The 21,672-nt window shown below is 33.8% G+C and overlaps 1 protein-coding gene across 2 annotated transcripts in view; it reads left to right on the plus strand.

Moving 5' to 3' along the window:
- The window catches only part of LOC111050756 (DNA repair endonuclease XPF), a 67,433-nt gene extending 45,761 nt beyond the window's left edge, over positions 1-21,672 (plus strand). For both annotated transcript variants that reach the window (XM_039431686.1, XM_039431687.1), the window contains exons 13-21: positions 2,084-2,332; positions 3,820-3,972; positions 6,302-6,439; positions 10,950-11,180; positions 12,485-12,658; positions 13,568-13,708; positions 15,922-16,026; positions 16,543-16,638; positions 21,208-21,672. In XM_039431686.1, the coding sequence (XP_039287620.1) occupies positions 2,084-2,332; positions 3,820-3,972; positions 6,302-6,439; positions 10,950-11,180; positions 12,485-12,658; positions 13,568-13,708; positions 15,922-16,026; positions 16,543-16,638; positions 21,208-21,390 (1,470 nt within the window). In that variant the 3' untranslated portion in view covers positions 21,391-21,672. The remainder of the gene's footprint in view (positions 1-2,083; positions 2,333-3,819; positions 3,973-6,301; positions 6,440-10,949; positions 11,181-12,484; positions 12,659-13,567; positions 13,709-15,921; positions 16,027-16,542; positions 16,639-21,207) is intronic.

Here is a 21,672-nt window from a genome sequence, read left to right on the forward strand (position 1 = left end):
AATGTTGTGTATATCACGAGTTAAAAATGTTTTTTCTCCCTCAGGAAAATTGTTGCCCTCGGCTTCGCCTCGGGCTTCAAACTTTTCCCTCAGGGAGAAAAAACAGCACTTTTCACTCTAGATATACAAATAACTATTTCCACATTATTAAGATACTGTGATAATTTATTTTATTTCAGTCTAGTTGATTCAGTACCGTGTAGACTATAAATGATGTAGGGCACTCAAAAAACATGGCCTACATATCTTCCCCTTTGCAAGTTCAGATTTGCTATAGAATTCCTTAAAAACGCATTGAAAAACTGGAATGAGAAAACATTGGAAAGCCTTTAAGCTCATATTCTCGTAACTTCGAAGCAATCTAGACAAAACATTCGTACACCTTGGCTGAACATGTGAAGTAAATTTGAACAATTTTTGTCGATTAGTTCTTGAAATTAGGGAAACGCATAAAATGCAGGAAAACGCTAGAAATCGTCTATTTCGGAAGCGAATTTTCCAGGCTCTAGCTGAACTTTTCTATCAAATTTGAACATTTCTGTCAATTACTGGTTCTTGAAAAAGCTTAGAAAACGCTGGAAAAACGTATTTGGAAAAAATCTGTTCTCAGCGCGCGTCAAGACGGCCAAGTCAACATACATATAGTGAGGTCCACGTTATAATGACAGTGTTTAATTAGCAATGGTATTGCTATCCTTGTCCATCATTCAACAAAGCGGATAGCGCTATCTCTTTCTCGCTTTGCTCTGTTGCCAGATCGGCTTTTAACAATGTAGAATTAATAGTTAATTAACAAAATATTTCATCTTTATTATGAAAATTCATTATGAAATTATTGAAAAAAAAATTTTTTGCTTGATAAAATATGATTTATGATTGATTATTTTAAACGAGAAAGAAAAGTTAATATTACATCAATAATCCTGTATCAGCTACCGTCTATTGAAGGCATTGACAAGACAGAGGATCGGCAACGTTGTTCTCCTATCTTTCTCCACTGCCATTATAACGTGGACCTCATTATATTTTTGATCCAGTAGATTTTTAGTTCTTTTGATGAGTGAGTGAGTGCTATTTCTCTTTTATATAATATATAAAATATAGATTCAAATAAATTATTCTCATACATTATGACCTATCACGGACTTTTCCATTCTCATCTTAGTTATGGGATAAGAATGTGGGGCAATTGCCCAACACATAAAAAAGTTTTCATATGGCAGAAAAGGGCAGTTAGAGCTATTTTGAACCTTTCCCCAAGAGAAACTTGCAAGCCTCACTTCATCAAACTGGGTATACTGACTCTGCCATCTCTATATATATATTCCAATTTGATAAGTGTAAAGAAGAATTCTAACAACTTTCACAAACATAATGAATATCATGCTTACAATACTAGGAATAGGGAAAAAATTATGAAACCAAATCTCAGATTGAGTAAGAGCATGAAAAGCTACCCCTATTTACAGTTGTTATTTTACAATAAACTACCAATTGAAGTTAAGAACCTGCCTCAAGAAAAATTTAAAGTCGCCATTTCACAAATGCTAAAAGAAAAGGCTTACTACTCTACTGAAGAGTTTTTAATTGATAGCATATAACGTTTTCTACTTAGAATAAAAATGTGACTTACATTGTAAGAATAGTATTGTGATTACTATGTTATGACTTTATATAGTAGTACTAGTTGTAGTGTTAGTCTTTGTGTTTCTCTTTTAATATATTACGAATTGCTATTTATCTATATGCTGTGTAAATGTAATGTTTCGAAATATTTTGCTATACCTACTGATGTTATTGAAAATGTTCATTCAAGTTTTATTAAGAATAAGATGTTGACGAAAAATGTATTTATGCTAGTGACTTACATCATGTAATCTTGAACTTTTGACGAGGCCTGAAATGTACTGTACAAATGTATTTATTGGTCAATAAAACAAATTTATTATTATTATATTATTATTATTATTATTATTATTATTATTATTATTATTATTATTATTATTAGTATTATTATTATTATTATTATTAGAAACAGCTTGAATATAATTGTAATGATTGATATTCAATTTCATCTTTCCAGTACCTCACAACCGGCAGCAGTAAACTGCTTTCTCAGATGTATGCCAAATTGATTGCGACGAAAAGTAAATCAAAGTTCACTGCGACGAAAAGTGGAACCTCGGAGGCGGAAGCTGACAGTGAAGAGAATGCAGATGAAGAAGAGATGTTGACCACTGTGACGCTCACCCAGACTATGACCCAAATCGACGATCAGTCCAAGGAGGATGGCGATGTTGATATGGAGGCTACATTCACTCAGTGCACTCAGGTGAGTTTCCTCATTTCCAACGTGGATTACCACGTATCAGTATCCGGTTCAGTGAAAATATTCTTCCCATTAGAACTGGTAGAAGATTCTCATAAGAAGTACTCAGTTAAGGCTGTGCAAAGGCTGAAAATAAACTTTCTACTGGTGATATTTTTCAAAGTTTTTCGATTTGTATATCACCAAGATATCAAATTGAAATAGTTTTCTCAGGGAAACATTTTTTTCCAATCATTACTTTTCGAGATATGAGCGCCTAAAGTTTACATTTTTGAGACAGAACACTTATTACAGAACACAAATTAGGTAAGAGATAAATCCATGAAACTTAGAGGATGAATTCTTCACGGCAATTTTGATTAAATAAAACAAAAATTTTCCGAAGATATAAATTTCTGAGAAAGTTATTCAATTTACTAAAAATTACCAAAAATAACTTTTAGTTGAGTTATTTTTGGGTATTTGAATTACTTTCTCAAAAATTGACATTTTCAAAAGATTTTTGTTCTATTCAATCAGCAATAACGTGAAGAATTTATCCTCTGAATCTCATGGATTGAACTCTTACCGAATTTAAAATGTTCTGTTCCAAAAATTCAAATTTTAGGCACTCATATCTCAAAAAGTAATGATCGGGAAAAAAATGTTTTCCTGAGAAAACATTTTCATTTTTTAGCTTGTTATACACATCGAAAAACTTTGAAAAATATCACCAGTAGAAAGTTTATTTTTAGCCTTTGCACAGCCTTAAGGGGCGTTCACATTAGTCAAGTTTTCAGTAAAATGGACGATTTTTGCAAACTTGAATCCAGATTATACCAATCTAGACCTTTCTTCAAGCTCTGTTAATTCAAGTAGATGTTTGACTTTTGGATACAAGTTTATTCGTGAAGGTACAATCCAAACTTCAAATGGGGAATATAAGGTAAAAACAGTTGTCAGTCAATGTAAAATGTATAAAAACATCTAAATAAAAAAGTATGATGCGGATAAAGAAGAAAACTTTGAAATTAATTAGATTTTTCACTTCATAATAATACTTTTGAGGTTATGGAAACTTGAATTCTTGTAAACTTGACTTCAAGTTTTCAAAATCGCTCATTTAACTTAAAGGAAAAAACTTGAATCCAAGGAAACTTGACCAATGTGAACGCAACTTAAGTTAGATCATTAGAAGTTTCAAAAACATAGTTTACAAGTTCTATAAAATCTACGATCCTACAAATCCCTTTATCAGGAATTTCTTCCTGAAAAATTATTTTCCATTTTACTCTCTTTTCCATCCTATATTTAGTGTAATATATAGTTCATTTGTTCCCAATATTTCTAAATCATTCTTTCGCAGAAACATTCAATTCTGTCAGCATACAGTTCGTCGATGCAAGAAATCATTTGATATTGCAGCTGTAAATAATCAAACTTCAACATCAATTAAAATCTCTATGAACCTTGAAACTTAATTATTTATCTATTCTATCATATTTTTCCAGGAACAACTGGTAGGAAAACACGAGCCAGTGATTGTTTTACAACAGTTCAAACAGGACGGAGATACGCTCTCTCTGCCAAATTCATTGAAGCTGTTGCATCCACTCTATATAGTGCTTTACGATGTCGATGTAACAGCGATAAGACAAATCGAGGTGGGTACAAAGTTACATTCAGTTAAAACTTTCAAAATTTAATTTCTTATCAACCAAATTTCAGTTCATCTAATTCGATAAGACAAATCGAGGTGGGTACAAAATTAGATTCAATTAAAACTTTCAAATTTAAATTTCTTATCAACCGAACTTCAGTTCTTTTAACTATTGTTTTTCATTCAAAATACAATAGAGAAACCAGTAAAAAATGAGTGTAAGATTATTGAAAAATCAGTTACCTCAGGCTCAAACATCAATAATAAATAATTAACGTCTATCTCTCTTACCTCTAACTCTATCTCCTCAGTATGCGAGCACCTTTATGCCGCACCCACATGTTTCCCAATGAAGGTCACAATGACGACCAGAACCAGTGTGTGGATGGGTCGTTTGCCAGCGCGGTCCTAGATGTGGACTATACACTGTACAAAATTTACAAAATTACTTTTGACTTGGGATGGACATGCGCAGCAGAGAAGGCTTATCATCCTTATTTAAAGAGTTTGACAAATTTACGACAGAACTTGAGTTGTGGCCTGGGCCCGACTTAACATTAAACACTGGTGTGCCTTTTGAATGCTTGCTACCATTGGACTTCCTTACCATAGAGCGGTAGGGATACAACGGCGGCGATGTTTCCGTTCTCAACCGGCCAGGGCTCTATAATTTCTAGTGAGTATTCAAGCGCTCATGTTAAACTTACGAAGTTTCCTCTCTGCAAGCACTGACTCAACTGATTCTAATCGACAAATTGGCAACTGCGATTCCACCTACTATGACTCTATCCATCACTTTGATTGGCTGATCTCCCTCTTTTGGTAGAGAGTTAGTGGGAAGCATATTTTCAATATTCTTTCCGAAGAAATTGACATTGATATGTCCAAAGCTCCGCCAATTTATGTAGATGCATAACAATATAATTATCTATAGTTATTATATTACAAATTACTTTTCCATATCATATACAGTTCAGTAATTATTTTCTTAGTCTATATTATGCAAATTCATCTATAATTTTGCTGTATAAGCCAGTGTATAAGCCAGTATATATTGTAATCTACATAAATAAAGTACTCAATCAATCAATCAGTTTTTCTGCGGCGCATATTCTTCCAAGTCAAACTTAATTTAGTATGGAGTATAGGCATTACCCAAGAATATTATATTGAAGTCATATACTATGAACAGCGCGGGGTAACTTTGAGGGGTTAACAGAATACGGAGGACCGAGGAAAATACATAAAATGCGGAATTGACTGACTTGATGCGGTTGTAACGTTGCGATTTTAACGATGACTGTTCTCACTCAGCACCCTTCTCCTACTCCTGGGACATAGACAGAGCTAGGTAGAGATTGATTGATTGATTGAGTACTTTATTTATGTAGATTACAATATATACTGGCTTATACACTTGTATACAATAGCTTACAATACAGCAAAATTATAGATGAATTTACATAATATAGACTAAGAAAATAATTATTGAACTGTATATGATATGAAAAAGTAATTTGTAATATAATAACTATAGATAATAATCATATTGTTATGCATCTAAATAAATTGGCGGAGCTTTGGACATATCAATGTCCATTCTTCGGAAAGAATATTAAAAATATCCTCCCCACTAACTCTCTACCAAAACGTTAATTTCATTATTTAAACTAAGGATTTATTTATTAATGGAAATATTGTGAAAGTTTAAATCAATATGAATATTTAAGAGAAAAAAAACAGAAAATTGATAAAGTAAAATAATTATATAGGTAGATAAGATCAAATAATTGATTAATAAAATGAAGTAGGCTGAAAGTAGATCAGGGTAATCAACTTTCAGTAATATACAGCAGTATGCAGTGGATAATTGAAATAACATGAGTTTATATAATATATATATATACAATTCGTTCTATAACAGGTTTAAAGGTTTGTATTTGTGGGATGGGTGGGGGATGGTTGTCATGTGATCGTTCTAGGGTCGGACAGTAGAGAGAAGGGGGGGGGGGAACTAGAAGCGATAAGACGCACTGTACTGTTTACGTTCTAACCATACTATTCTTGGGCATTACCAGGCTAGGCCAGTGACTGCACCAGTGACATGTGTACTAGGCATTATAGTGCATATAGTTTATATTTTAGTGTCGATATTTTATATTTTTGAAACGAATTTCGGCGATAAATTCACTATCCCTGTATGTTCTTGTGAATGCAGCCATTCACTCTCATCCTCTCACCATAGAAGAAACTTTCTTCTATGGTGACTCTGATGAGTGCCCTTTTTTTAATATTTCAGTAATTTATTTAACATGCATCATTGCCTTTTCCAGTGCTTCCAAGCGGCAGACACTGTGTACCAGATAACTGTCTACTTCCTAATTCATGGCGAAAGTGTTGAGGAGCAAGCCTATCTCACTTCGCTGCGTAGAGAGAAAGAAGCGTTCGAGTTTCTCATCAAAGAGAAGTCTGTAAGTAATATTTGAAACAAGAAAACGCCAGAATGTTAGCAATTTGAATTTTCTTCAAAACTGAAGTCTAGCCCAGAATAGAATCCTGGTCCTTGTTCTTGGCACCTGGTTGTTCAATTAAATTTTACTTTTCAGATAGTCCAGCCACATTTAAATTGCATTTTGTGCAAATTGAGATGTACCTTTTTCTTTTAAGCACCTTGCACACAGGGACAAAATTAGCCTAGTGGGAACGCAGAATTACAAATGTCCAGAAAACAAAATTGTACATGGCATTCCGACAGCTAGTGGATGCTAGGTGAAAGCTACTATTGTTTTCGAGTGTCTTGCCTGTATATTTAAGACATTGAAATATGCAAGTGATATCTTTGGACACGACTATTTTGTATGGGACGCTTCTATCTAAATTACAAAATGAGAAGTTGAGTGGTTAGGAGTTGAGTATGTAGTAGTATGTTTTTAGTTTGTTAGTAGTATGATTAGGCCAGTGAGCTTTACACTAGAGTAGAACCATATATAAACGATAAATAATAATATCGAGTGACCTGGCTGGCTCAGGTCTGGTGTCAGAGTTTTCAGGTCGCAACTGATCAATTTCAGGGCCTCTGACATGACCGAACGACTGCTTTAAAAGATAAAAGATAGCATTAGAAGTAACCCATGGTATAGGGCGTTTATGTTTCTAATTTTCACTATTTGTTCAAACTGATTACTGTCGATTACTGTTGACTATTGTTGATTATTACTGTCTTGGACGGGTGAGAGTGTATAAACGGTTAAGTACGAGAGATTACCAGCATCACATAGCTTCACAAAGAAGCTTCCTTGACTATCGGCTTGAACAAACAGTGAAATTAGGAACATTAACACCCTATTTCGCCCACATCACTTTTAATGTAAAGTGCAAATAGAAGGCATTTATCTATCTATTTCGTGGTATAGCTTATTTTGCAATCGGTTCTCTGTGGTAAAACCTCTGCCTGACGTGAAATCTATACGGTAGGGTGAACTGCAAGACTCACCGAACTCGGGAAGTTAGAGTGAACTTCAAGAAGTAGAGTAAACTCTATACTTACTTGGTATAGAGTTCATTGGTTAAGGCTAATTTCGTATCTTTCATTTGTAATTTTATGTGTGTAAAGGTAGGTTTAGGGTTGTGCGTAAACTTCCACAGTCGACGACGACAAGCATTGTTGACATTCATTTTGTCCTAATTTAAAGTGTGCTAAAACAACTGATCCAATAACTTTTCGTTATTCTGTGTTTATAATAAACAGTCAAAACTTTTTCAATAATATCAACATAATTGCCATTCAAAAGTATAAACTTAGACTCCCCATTAAAAAATAATTGAAAATAATCTTTTAGGTTATTTAGACAAATTAATATCCACCCAATCAAAGATCCCCACCCTGCCTTGGTCGACGATTGCATTTACGCACAAACCAAAACCTACGTTTAGGTGTTCAGCAGTACCGGTATGTTAAGACTTATTCCGTATCAATTTTAAGCCAACCTAAATGGCTAATGAGATTAAAATGTACGTTGATAAATAGAGTGAATTGATATTGAGATAAAGGAAGTGACAACTCTATTATGTGTAGATGAAAACATATTTTGATAAATGAAGTGAATTGATATTGAGATAAAGGAAGTGACAACTCTATTATGTGTAGATGAAAACATACCTTGATAAATGAAGTGAATTGATATTGAGATAAAGGAAGTGCCAACTCTATTATGTGTAGATGAAAACATACCTTGATAAATGAAGTGAATTGATATTGAGATAAAGGAAGTGACAACTCTATTATGTGTAGATGAAAACATATTTTGATAAATGAAGTGAATTGATATTGAGATAAAGGAAGTGACAACTCTATTATGTGTAGATGAAATCATACCTTGATAAATGAAGTGAATTGATATTGAGATAAAGGAAGTGACAACTCTATTATGTGTAGATGAAAACATACCTTGATAAATGAAGTGAATTGATATTGAGATAAAGGAAGTGACAACTCTATTATGTGTAGATGAAATCATACCTTGATAAATGAAGTGAATTGATATTGAGATAAAGGAAGTGCCAACTCTATTATGTGTAGATGAAAACATACCTTGATAAATGAAGTGAATTGATATTGAGATAAAGGAAGTGACAACTCTATTATGTGTAGATGAAAACATACCTTGATAAGTGAAGTGAATTGATATTGAGATAAAGGAAGTGCCAACTCTATTATGTGTAGATGAAAACATACCTTGATAAATGAAGTGAATTGATATTGAGATAAAGGAAGTGACAACTCTATTATGTGTAGATGAAAACATACCTGATAAATGAAGTGAAATGATATTGAGATAAAGGAAGTGCCAACTCTATATGTGTAGATGAAAACATACCTTGATAAGTGAAGTGAATTGATATTGAGATAAAGAAGTGACAACTCTATATGTGTAGATGAAAACATACCTTGATAAATGAGTGAATTGATATTGAGATAAGGAAGTGCCAACTCTATTATGTGTAGATGAAATCATACCTTGATAAATGAAGTGATTGATATTGAGATAAAGGAAGTGCCAACTCTATTATGTGTAGATGAAAACATACCTGATAAATGAAGTGAATGATATTGAGATAAAGAAGTGACAACTCTATTATGTAGATGAAAACATACTTGATAAATGAAGTGATTGATATTGAGATAAAGAAGTGACAACTCTATATGTGTAGATGAAAACATACCTTGATAATGAAGTGAATTGATATGAGATAAAGGAAGTGACAACTCTATTATGTGTAGATGAAATCATACCTTGATAATGAAGTGAATTGATATGAGATAAAGGAAGTGACAACTCTATTATGTGTAGATGAAAAATACCTTGATAAATGAAGTGATTGATATTGAGATAAAGGAAGTGCCAACTCTATTATGTGTAGATGAAAACATACCTTGATAAATGAGTGAATTGATATTGAGATAAAGGAAGTGCCAACTCTATATGTGTAGATGAAAACATACCTTGATAAGTGAAGTGAATTGATATTGAGATAAGGAAGTGCCAACTCTATTATGTGTAGATGAAAACATACCTTGATAAATGAGTGAATTGATATTGAGATAAGGAAGTGCCAACTCTATATGTGTAGATGAAATCATACCTTGATAAATGAAGTGAATTGATATTGAGATAAAGGAAGTGCCAACTCTATTATGTGTAGATGAAAACATACCTTGATAAATGAAGTGAATTGATATTGAGATAAAGGAAGTGACAACTCTATTATGTGTAGATGAAAACATACCTTGATAAATGAAGTGAATTGATATTGAGATAAAGGAAGTGCCAACTCTATTATGTGTAGATGAAAACATACCTTGATAAATGAAGTGAATTGATATTGAGATAAAGGAAGTGACAACTCTATTATGTGTAGATGAAAACATACCTTGATAAATGAAGTGAATTGATATTGAGATAAAGGAAGTGCCAACTCTATTATGTGTAGATGAAAACATACCTTGATAAATGAAGTGAATTGATATTGAGATAAAGGAAGTGACAACTCTATTATGTGTAGATGAAAACATACCTTGATAAATGAAGTGAATTGATATTGAGATAAAGGAAGTGACAACTCTATTATGTGTAGATGAAATCATACCTTGATAAATGAAGTGAATTGATATGAGATAAAGGAAGTGCCAACTCTATTATGTGTAGATGAAAACATACCTTGATAAATGAAGTGAATTGATATTGAGATAAAGGAAGTGACAACTCTATTATGTGTAGATGAAAAATACCTTGATAAATGAAGTGAATTGATATTGAGATAAAGGAAGTGCAACTCTATTATGTGTAGATGAAAACATACCTGATAAATGAAGTGAATTGATATTGAGATAAAGGAAGTGACAACTCTATTATGTGTAGATGAAATCATACCTTGATAAATGAAGTGAATTGATATTGAGATAAAGGAAGTGCCAACTCTATTATGTGTAGATGAAAACATACCTTGATAAATGAAGTGAATTGATATTGAGATAAAGGAAGTGACAACTCTATTATGTGTAGATGAAAACATACCTTGATAAATGAAGTGAATTGATATTGAGATAAAGGAAGTGCCAACTCTATTATGTGTAGATGAAAACATACCTTGATAAATGAAGTGAATTGATATTGAGATAAAGGAAGTGCCAACTCTATTATGTGTAGATGAAAACATACCTTGATAAATGAAGTGAATTGATATTGAGATAAAGGAAGTGACAACTCTATTATGTGTATTAATCTATGTTACTATTTTATATGCTAGTATCAACTATTCAAATGACCACTCGTACAAACATTTTGTATGACTATTAATTATAAAATTCCGACTTTGCCTTGTTTTACAATTTGTATTGTTGGCTGTCAATAAATTGAATCGAATTTATAGGAAATGATTTTAAATTATTTATAGGATTGAATTAAATAATTTTGTTTTCAGTCGATGGTTGTTCATGCCGATCAAGACGGCAAAAGCGAAGATTGCGCCGAGCTGAACCGAGACATGGGCGTGTCAGCCAGTGCTACCAACTCTGCCAACACGAGAAAAGGTGGCGCAACAGTGCAGCCAACTGTAATGCCCAAGGTCATAGTCGACATCAGGGAATTTCGCAGTGAATTGCCCACCCTGCTGCATAGGAGGGGTATCAATATTGAACCTATCAGTTTATTGGTAAGGATTTCTGTAGTTTTTGTCTATTTCAATATCGCTATTTGAAACTACTCGTGTCTATAAGGGTGATCACTAACGGTTGAACATGCATGTTTATTATGCACATACACATGTTCATAATCAGCAAGAGGCTTCTAACATAAAATAATCAACCAATAACATCAAATAAAACACTGGAAAATTACAAATCATAATGATAGAACAATAATTTTACCTCACATAGAGCAGCGAAGAAAAAATGAAGAAAAAATCAGAGATGCAATAACCTGACCTCAACAAATTTTGCTTGAGTCGTTTCACTGTGATCACAGCTCTGATAACTTGACAATATATAACGACTGTGAATCATGTATGTTTCACTTATAGTGGCCAGCCTTAGAAAACAAAAAAGGAAGGGTACTAGCATAGAAAAAGGATAAGCATAAGCAAAATTTCTTGTCTCTGGTACTAGTTATATCAATAGGGAATTTCATAGTGCGTTTACTTGTTACTAATATGTCATTCATTATGATATTATAGAGAGTAAGTATAGTTCTGAAAATAATTGAAAAATTTCCGTAGTCTTTGATTAAAATGTCAAAGTTTTTCAATATTTTGAATGCACCAAAACTGATGAAATCATGTTTTTTTTTTTAAATTGGAATTTATTTATAAAACTGTCAATTCACAAACAAAATGAATGAACTATTACTAAAACAAATCAGTTGAACAATTTTGAATTTGAACAAAATAATAAACTAAATATTATCATAGAGAAACAAAAGCATAAGTAGATATCCCATGGTATAGGGCGTTTATGTCGCAACTTTTACTGTTATCACAAGCCGATAGTAATTCTTTCCCGTGAAGCTGTGTGACACTGGTAGTTTCTCATAGTGTGCCGTTCATTCACTCTCACCCGGTCAAAACAGTAAAAATCGACAATAATCGACAGTAATCGGCTTGAGATAACAAAAAAAGTTGCGACATAAACGCCCTATACCATGCGATATCTACTTACGCTATTGTTTCTCTATGATATTATCTTCTAATTTAAGTTAAATAAATGAAAATAATTCAAAAACAAGGTACTTCATTAGCTATTTGCTTAGTTGAAGTTACCTAAGTTTTGATTAATCACTCACCGTTTTAAGAGGTAACAAATATGACACCAATATTACTTCACTAACATTACTATAACTACGAATATATTGTTTTGATATGAACTAACACATTTATTACATGTTTATAGTATTTATAATCATTCCTCATGATATGATGGCATTGAATCAATATTTATCTTTCTTTGTTGTGTATATTTTTAGGTTGGCGATTACATTCTTAGTCCAGAAATGTGTGTTGAGAGGAAAAGTATCAGTGATCTGATAGGATCGTTAAACAACGGCCGGTTGTACACACAGGCACTCAACATGACAAGATATTACCAAAAACCGATTTTGCTCATCGAATTCGATCAAAATAAACCGTTTGCATTGCAGGTGAGATACTTTATCATATACTGATATACTTAAATAATTAAAGATATAAACTATTAAGTATACTTTATTCATGTCAACACTACTAGTTTCAACTCTTCAAATCCAAACAAAAGAAACTTGTAGTATTGACATGAAATAAAGAATTCTTGAACGGTTTTTTATTGCGCGTTTCATAAATAATTTCTTGTTAATACTACTAGTTTCTTTTTTTTGGAATTTGAAGAGTTGAAACTAGTAGTGTTGACATGAATTAAGTATACTTAATAGTTTGTTATTGTGTGGTTTAATAATCAGTAGCCCTAAGTTAGAGTGAACTTTAATTTATGTCATATTGTTCTGAATATATTTTGATATTTATTTTGAACTTTATATTTTACCATGTTTATTGGAAGTTATGGAATTTTCAATCATGTTGATATCATTATTATTGTATTCGAACTCGCAAAGTTTGTATTTTCCCTTTTTTTATAGTCACTTGCATTCAAGTCAAATATTTTTTTACTTTCGCAAAATCACAATACAATGTGAGATGAATCTTTCATCACTACCGTATCTGCAGTGAAATAAAAATTCAGAATTTCAGCTCAATCAATGAAATATTCTCATTTAAAAAGCAATCTCAAACATATTTTATAAACTTAGTATTTTTTCCTCCATTCATACTAAAGACAGTAATCAATGATTTAACAAAACATATATTTATACATTGATACATAGGTTACAATACCATTCTCAACTATGAATGATTGGGAAATGAACAACAGGCTTAAAGCACAAAACTGTTCCTTTCCCAAATTTAGTTAGAAATTGTCCAAAAATAGGTTATGTTTACACTTCATGATTTTTGAAGTTATATTATAATATTTCATCTCTTTCATATCAATCAAAACTATGTTTGGGTTTTTTCAGGGAAGGTATTACCTAAGTAATGACAAGTCTTCCAATGACATCACAAATAAACTTCAGTTACTGACCTTACAATTTCCAAAACTGCGGCTTGTCTGGTCTCCAAATCCATATGCTACAGCTCAACTGTTTCACGAATTAAAGGTAAATAAATTCAATCATTCTAATGTTTTATTTGCATTAAGTCTTCCAATGACATCACAAATAAGCTTCAGTTACTGACCTTACAATTTCCAAAACTGCGGCTTGTCTGGTCTCCAAATCCATATGCTACAGCTCAACTGTTTCACGAATTAAAGGTAAATAAATTCAACCATTCTAATGTTTTATTTGCATTAAAGTGAGCAATTCTTATCGTTGTATACTTATTTTTTCAATAAAAATTAATGCTGTGTTGTGATTCCATTTCCTTTTTTTAATTTAATTATTTTTTAAAAAAAGTATTTAAATTTTTTTATTAAATTAATTCAAACTTCGAATTGAAAACACTTTTGTAGTGGAGTGTGAGGATGACCAACAACAGGTCAAAACATCGTCACTGGTAAAAAGTAAATGTTTCCACCTCAGTAGTGTTTTTAATTCGAAGTTTGAATGATTATTAGTTAATTAGGTACTCATTATTGTATTATTTGATAACAATGTTGTTGCTTTGTAATTATTATTACTTTACTTTTTCGGTAGCTTCAACAATCTATTTTCTTATTCAGTCTGTTTTCTCTGCTCAGTCTTATATGAATTCTCCAATTTGTTATTTTTCTTTCTAAATTTGTCTCAATCGATTATTTATTTGTATAATTGACCGAGCGAAGTGAGGTCTAAGATTAAAGTCGACGGTTTGGCATTTCTCTTAATGTTTAAGAGTTTATATGTTGCGCATTTACGGCGAAACGTGGTAATAGATTTTCATGAAATTTGACAGGTATGTTCCTTTTTAAATTGCGCGTCGACGTATATACAAGGTTTTTGGAAATTTTGCAAATCAAGGATAATATAAAAGGAAAAAGGAGCCTCCTTTATACGCCAATATTAGAGTAAAAATCGGACTATAGAATTATTCATCATAAATCAGCTGTCGAAAGATTATAAATTGCATGCCATGACGCATGCAATTCAATATCTCAATGTAACTTGGTAAAAAAGCTGTGTATACTATTATTGCATGCCTCATTCAATGCCATTTTATGCACTATTAAATAAACTATTGATTGCGTGCAATAACGCTTGCAATTAATAACTAAAATAACATAGTATTGTCTCTCGAACTTTCTCTGCTTTGAACTCGGGCTGTCCTGTTGCCAGTATGTCTTGAAAGGAGATTAGCTTTTGATGTTAGCATTTTTGATACACCAACCCGAACAGCCATTAGCCGTTTTCACACCGATATCTCGCCGACACGACATACAGACAGGATTTACTACTCTGATGGATAGTATAAGAGGAGGCTGCGGTTCATAACTGCGCGAGGTCTACTGTTCACAGAACTACTAGTTTATTATCAGTGTATAATTATGAGTAACTTGTGATCCAAGTTTTACATGATTTATTAATTTTATTTTGTAATTTGACGAAGTCGATGTATTTTTTGTAAATATTGAATGACTAATAAAATTCTATTCTATTCTAGGTCTTATTTGTTTAGAATTTGTGGCTTGCGCATAACAATTTGCATATTACCGTTCTGAGTCTCAGTAGATCTTTCTAATCATGAATTTCTCTTACCATCAAATACAAACAGTTCTCCATTCTATTAGGTTTTGGGTGTTCTTCATAATTTATTAATTTTTTTTCTTTGTGGCTTCAATATTCTATTTAAATGATCTTGACAAAATATTTTCATCCTATAAAATTTTCTAATTGAATAAAACTTTCTCGATTTGAAAGATTATGAATTTGATTCATATCACCTTTGAATTAACTGTCCAATTTTCTCTCATGTTAATTTTTCCTGATTTTTATCCTATAGAATTTTCTAATTTAATAAAACTTTCTCGAACTTGAAATATCATTAATTTGATTCACATAGCCTTTGAATTGGCAGCCATTGGCGTTGAAGGTGTAACAGTGGATGATGACTATCGCCTAGAAAAGTATAACAGTCAAATTCAGGTTTGTTCAATTCCCCCAATATTGTTCTAACTAACTCTAAATTTTGCTAATTGTACTCCAAAATATATTACATTACCTGGCCTTACAGTCCTAAGTGGACTTTGGCCTCCTTAACATATTTCATACTTATTTATTCATATAAAAATACAATTCAGGTAGAAAAACAACAGGCATTCGCCCAAAACTGCTCTAAACCTTAACGTCCAATTTTCTCTCCTGTTAATTTTTCCTGTTTTATTTTTGTTCTGCAGGAAGGAAAAGAAGAGCCAGATTCGTCAGTAGCGGCAGCCATTGGCGTTGAAGGTGTAACAGTGGATGATGACTATCGCCTAGAAAAGTATAACAGTCAAATTCAGGTTTGTTCAATTCCCCCAATATTGTTCTAACTAACTTTAAATTTTGCTAATTGTACTCCAAAATATATTACATTACCTGGCCTTACAGTCCTAAGTGGACTTTGGCCTCCTTAACATATTTCATACTTATTTATTCATATAAAAATACAATTCAGGTAGAAAAACAACAGGCATTCGCCCAAAACTGCTCTAAACCTTAACGTCGAGCGCTTAGCTCTAGGGACAAACAAATTCCGCTAGATCGCTCCAGCTGTACTATTCACTAGCTGCCCGAGCATAGCAGGCGTAAAACCGTGCTTTAAAGGTACACATACCAGCACAGCTAATATTTGTTCAGGAATTTTATTTATAATTTTATATTTAATATTTATATAGATATTGGTTACTTGGTTACTTGGATAGTTAAATAATAAATAATAAAAATAAATCATTCTGTATTTTGTATATCACAGTTTCGTCGAAGCTGTAAATATGAAGTTCTTGGAATATTACTAGTAAATCGTATTTATTTTACAGGATTTTGTGACTCAGCTACCAGGAATCGATTCAAAGAATCTTTATAGTCTGCTGGATAAAGGAGAATCATTAGATAATCTGATAAAACTTTCTCAGGTTGGTATCATAAACCTTACCATACTAGATTACTACTGCTACTAGATATTGTCGGTTTTTTTCAAAAAAGTAGCTTACAACCCAATTAAAATGTATCATGCATAACAATACAGGCGTTGAAAAGTTATAAGGACTGTCTCAAACTGAATTTCAATAAAATATTGAATCATATTATTATTATTATTATTAGCGTATGGCAAACACATAGACACACACATGAATTCACAAAAATATGCAGGTCTTTGACCTTTGTCAGCTTGAAGAAAAAAAAATATATATATATAAAACAAAATAAAACCATCTATCTAGGTTATAGAATACAAACAAAAATATATGACAAAGAAAAGTGTATATATTCACACGGAAATAGGAAATAATCAAGTCAAATTTGAATGTCCAAGTTGGTTATGTAGGCTATTGCTTGTGGAGAAGCTGCTATAAAATCATCTGAACCGCCCTGATAGGCTCGAATAGCACAATGCCGGATGATATGATTCATTGTTTGTCTAGCCTCTCCACAATCACAATCGGGGGAGGGCAATCTACCCCAGTCACTTAACCTAGCGCCGCAGTGCAGGATGGTTTCTTACAGCTTGGCGTTTTTGTCATTCGAGATGGGTGTCTGGTTTGGAAGTGTTTCGGCCGCATTGCAGGATGACTGTTAACGGTTGCCGGAAGATCAACAGCTGGAATTTTTCCGTTATTTTTCGTGATAGAGAAATTCTGATTGCAGATTCGTTCTCAGCGACCCCAAGTTTAGCCTAAAGGCTCAGAATGTCAACAATGTTTTTAAATAATTAAAAATCATCATGAAAAGTCATTAATATACACAGTACACCATGTTCTTTTTACTGGACTGGAGTTATTATTGACACACAAAAATCAAAATAATCGTGATAAAGAAAACTGCTGATGAACGCGAATAAGGCCGCTACTCCATTGTTCTATTGTCTCCGCTGCTTGGCTGAGCCTGGCTGGAGGGATCAAATAACCGACTGGTTTGATCTTTCGTCTGTCCGCTAGGCGGAACTACGCCGACCATTGCTGGATGGAAGATGTTACTGCGGCCGCTCGCATTCCCACCAACGCTGCTATTATTTGCTGTCTCTACGCCTAGTCCGATTCAGCCAAGCAACCAGCCTGCACTGCGGAGCTAGGTTGAGAGATGCTCTACATCTTCCGTGCCCAGTTCTAATCCTGTTGAGTGCTGTCCATGTTCGCCTTGGCAGATCAAACCCAGCCACACTCCTCCCAACAGAATACCTCAGACTAACACTGAGAGGTGCTCTATCCATCCACTCCTCCTCCCAGCTATCAGCAACAGAGAAATTCTCACGTTCTAGCCGCTCAGCCAAGCGCATGGGAGGGCGCCTTGACCTCAGCCTGTTACCGAGCTCCAGAAGATCTCTGTGGATTGGGAGTGCTCTGTCATTTTTTATCTTATTATTCTCACGAACAAGAGCAAAAGATCTTCGCAGCCCTGGTGGAGCAATGTTGCTGAGAACTGACAGCCAATATGTGGGGGTGGTTCTAATGGTCCCAGAAATAAGTCGCATGGAATTATTCAGCTGAGTGTTGACTCTATTCACATGGGCACTATTCATCCACACAGCCGCACAGTATTCAGCTGTGGGGTGTACTAGTCCTAGGGCAGAACAGCGCAAAGTTGTTGCTGATGCTCCCCATGTTGTCCCACAGAGTTTTTGTAGAATATTATTCCTAGTTTTTAGATTCTCAGCAACATTATGAAGGTGATTTTTGTAGGACAGAGTGCGGTCAAGTGTCACACCAAGGTACTTTGGAAAGAAATTATGCTGTAATTGCGTGTTGTCAAACCTCACATCCAGTTTTACCCTAGCCTCCCCATTATTCAAGTGAAAACAGCACACCTCTGTTTTTTCATGTTAGGGTGTAGCCTCCACTTGTGGAAATAAACTGAGAGGGAAGATAGGTCTTCAGTGAGGCTCTCTGATGTTGTCTTCATACTCTTGTCTTGAGTGGCCACAGCAATGTCATCAGCATACATGAAGATCCTTGATGGTATGTTGGGAAGATCTGCTGAGTACAAGTTGAAAAGGAGCGGGGACAAGATTGAACCCTGTGGTAATCCATTATCATAGAGAAACGATAGCATAAGTAGATATCCCATGGTATAGGGCGTTTATGTCGCAACTTTTACTGTTATCCCAAGCCGATAGTTCACATAGTTCTTTCCTATGCAGCTGTGTGACACTGGTAGTCTCTCAAATTGTGCCATTCATACACTATCACCCCAACAAAACAGTAAAAATTGACAATAATCGACAGTAATAGGCTTGAGATAACAGTAAAAGTTGCGACATAAATTCCCTATACTATGGGATATCTACTTACGCTATTGTTTCTCTATGCCATTATTGAGTACCTTTCTTCTGCTTAGCTGATCATCCATGAGCACTCTGAAGCATCTGTTCTTTAGCATGTCATTTATCAATTGGATAAATAGAATTGAATTGAATTAAATTGAATTATAACGACTTGATATTGTCACAATATCTCGAAATGCCTCTTTAAAATTGCTATTTTAAATCGTCATTACAACAGACAATATTATAATCTTGAATTGGAAAACTTAAGTAGAACAGGAGAAGTGATTTTCAATTAAATAGAGAAGTTCCACAGCATCAATATGTAATCAACAAATTTTATAATATATTATTAAATACCGGTGCTGTTTTTGGTGAAATATAGTGATATTTAACCATAATAAAACACAGAATATTGTCTAAAAATATCACGAATTTATTGAAAAGTTACATGTCTCAACACCTAAAGCTGCGTACACATATTCGCGCTTCCAACCCGCACCGAGCACGCTCCTCCCTCGTACCGCCCTCGTACCACCATCGAACCACAGTCGCTCCTCCCCCGCACCCATCATGAACATTACGGAAGATGTTAGATCTTCTCGCGTTCCCCGGTCGAACCACAGTTGCTCGCCGGTCGATCATCAATCGCTCTGCTGGAGTGACGTTCGGTTGCGGAGCAGAGCGAAAGTCTGTACGCACCTTAAGGTGTCATCTTCTGTGTGAAAATATTATAAATTTTATAATCTTGAAATTATTACATCCATTATAATTTTCATTCAAACATAGTGATATGAATCTATGATATAGCCTACCGAACAATATTCTCTATTAAATATAATTATCTTATTACTAGCTGGCCCGGCGAACTTCGTGCCGCCAAATAGTTAATGCATATCATGACAAACTTTAGCTGGATTCACATCTGAGGAGGCGCGATGCGGCATTTTGCATCCAGGTGCTTCTTGCTCATTGGTTTGAATGGAAGCACTTAAACACACACACTGAATCGGGCATGGCGTGGAACGGTGTGATAAGGCAATCTCCATAAGATCAACACTTTGTATCACCAAGCCGCGCCACCTCATGTGTACTTAGCCTTAGCTTAATCTGATGCATCACTATATTTATTTTATTTATTTATTTATTTTATTCAATCATTCAAAAATACACAATATATATTTTATATATTACAATTATATTTTTATGTAAACTAACCAACAATCAGTATTTAAAGTTATATCTCAATATGGACTTCCCATGTGCTTATTAGCTGTGCTCGCAGGTAATTGAATGGTATACCTCCTTGCTGCTGATTTTCCCGTGCATATTCTAAATTTACAGCATTTCGAGTTCTACGACCCAAGTTTGTACGTCTTTCGTCCAAATAATTTACTAAAAAATAAATAAATAATTTACTTAAAATCGTCGTTAAAATTAATTCTAAACACCGAAGACAGCAAAATTATTCGAACAAAGCAATGTCTTTAGAGCATGTAAGTCTTTAACCTGAGGCCTTACTGTTGGATGGTTACATTCAGAAGTCAAAAGAAAAAATTATTTAGAAAGTCAAGAATAAAATACATGGACGGTTATAGAGCAGCACACACACACTCTTGTCTACTATCTACCGACGGCTGTTGAATGACGCAGTGATTATAACAGCTGATTTTTATTTCTGTGTGTGGCCAGCTCACAAATCTTCTCCCATAAGGATTACATGTAAACTTTAAAGGTAGGCGCACACAGATCGTCATCGGACGGACGGCACGCATCGGACGAATAGGACGATTAGATTTAATTCATTGTTTTCAATTGGAGTGCGCATACCTATCCGCATCCTACAGGTATGTGCACTCCAATTGAAAACAATGCATCAAATCTAATCGTCCGATCCGTCCGTCCGATGACGATCTGTGTGCACCTTCCTTAAAGGACCGTAGAAAAGAGTCCTGCAGTCGGATTATAAATTTGATAGGCCATAAACGTGGTTCTGAACATAACGAACACACTTAACTTAAAAAAAAACATCAAATTCGGTGCACACATAAAAAAGTTATTGTATGTCAAAATTTGAGGCTCGATTTTTATTTATATAGATTATCATGCTTATGGCTTTCTTGGCAGAGAGATCCTATAAGGATGTTTCGCCTTGCCGTAAAACCCATGTCATTTCCTATAATATTATTCCTAACTTAACTATTGTATTTTTTGTTATTTACAGCAAGAGCTAAACGCGATTCTTCGTAACTCATACAGCGCTGAATCTCTGTACAATGCTCTTCACACTGAAGTCGATTCTTTGCCAGACGATGAGACTATCATACCTGCAAGAGGCGCTGCATTCTCAAGAGGTCGGTTCGGAAGGAGAGGGAGAGGTCGATTTATAACTAAGAAAAAAACTTGAGCTATAGTGAGAGAATCACTACACACCATTGGTCCATTTGCTGACAGTTAGAAAGACATCGTCATTCTTCCATGAGTAGGTCTTCTTTTTTAATCAAAGACAGATATTTGAAACTATTGTGATGTACAATAAAGTTTTTATGTAGGTCTATAGTATTTATACTCTTATATCTGAGTTTTGGAGTGTTTATAAAACTTCCTTATTATTATATTGTGTGTACTGGTCTCAAGAAATGCATGTAAATTGTTAATAAAACTTGTATAAATCTGTGTGATTGTACAA

Source organism: Nilaparvata lugens, chromosome 6 (assembly GCF_014356525.2).
Source record: "Nilaparvata lugens isolate BPH chromosome 6, ASM1435652v1, whole genome shotgun sequence".
NCBI classification, from domain to species: domain Eukaryota; kingdom Metazoa; phylum Arthropoda; class Insecta; order Hemiptera; family Delphacidae; genus Nilaparvata; species Nilaparvata lugens.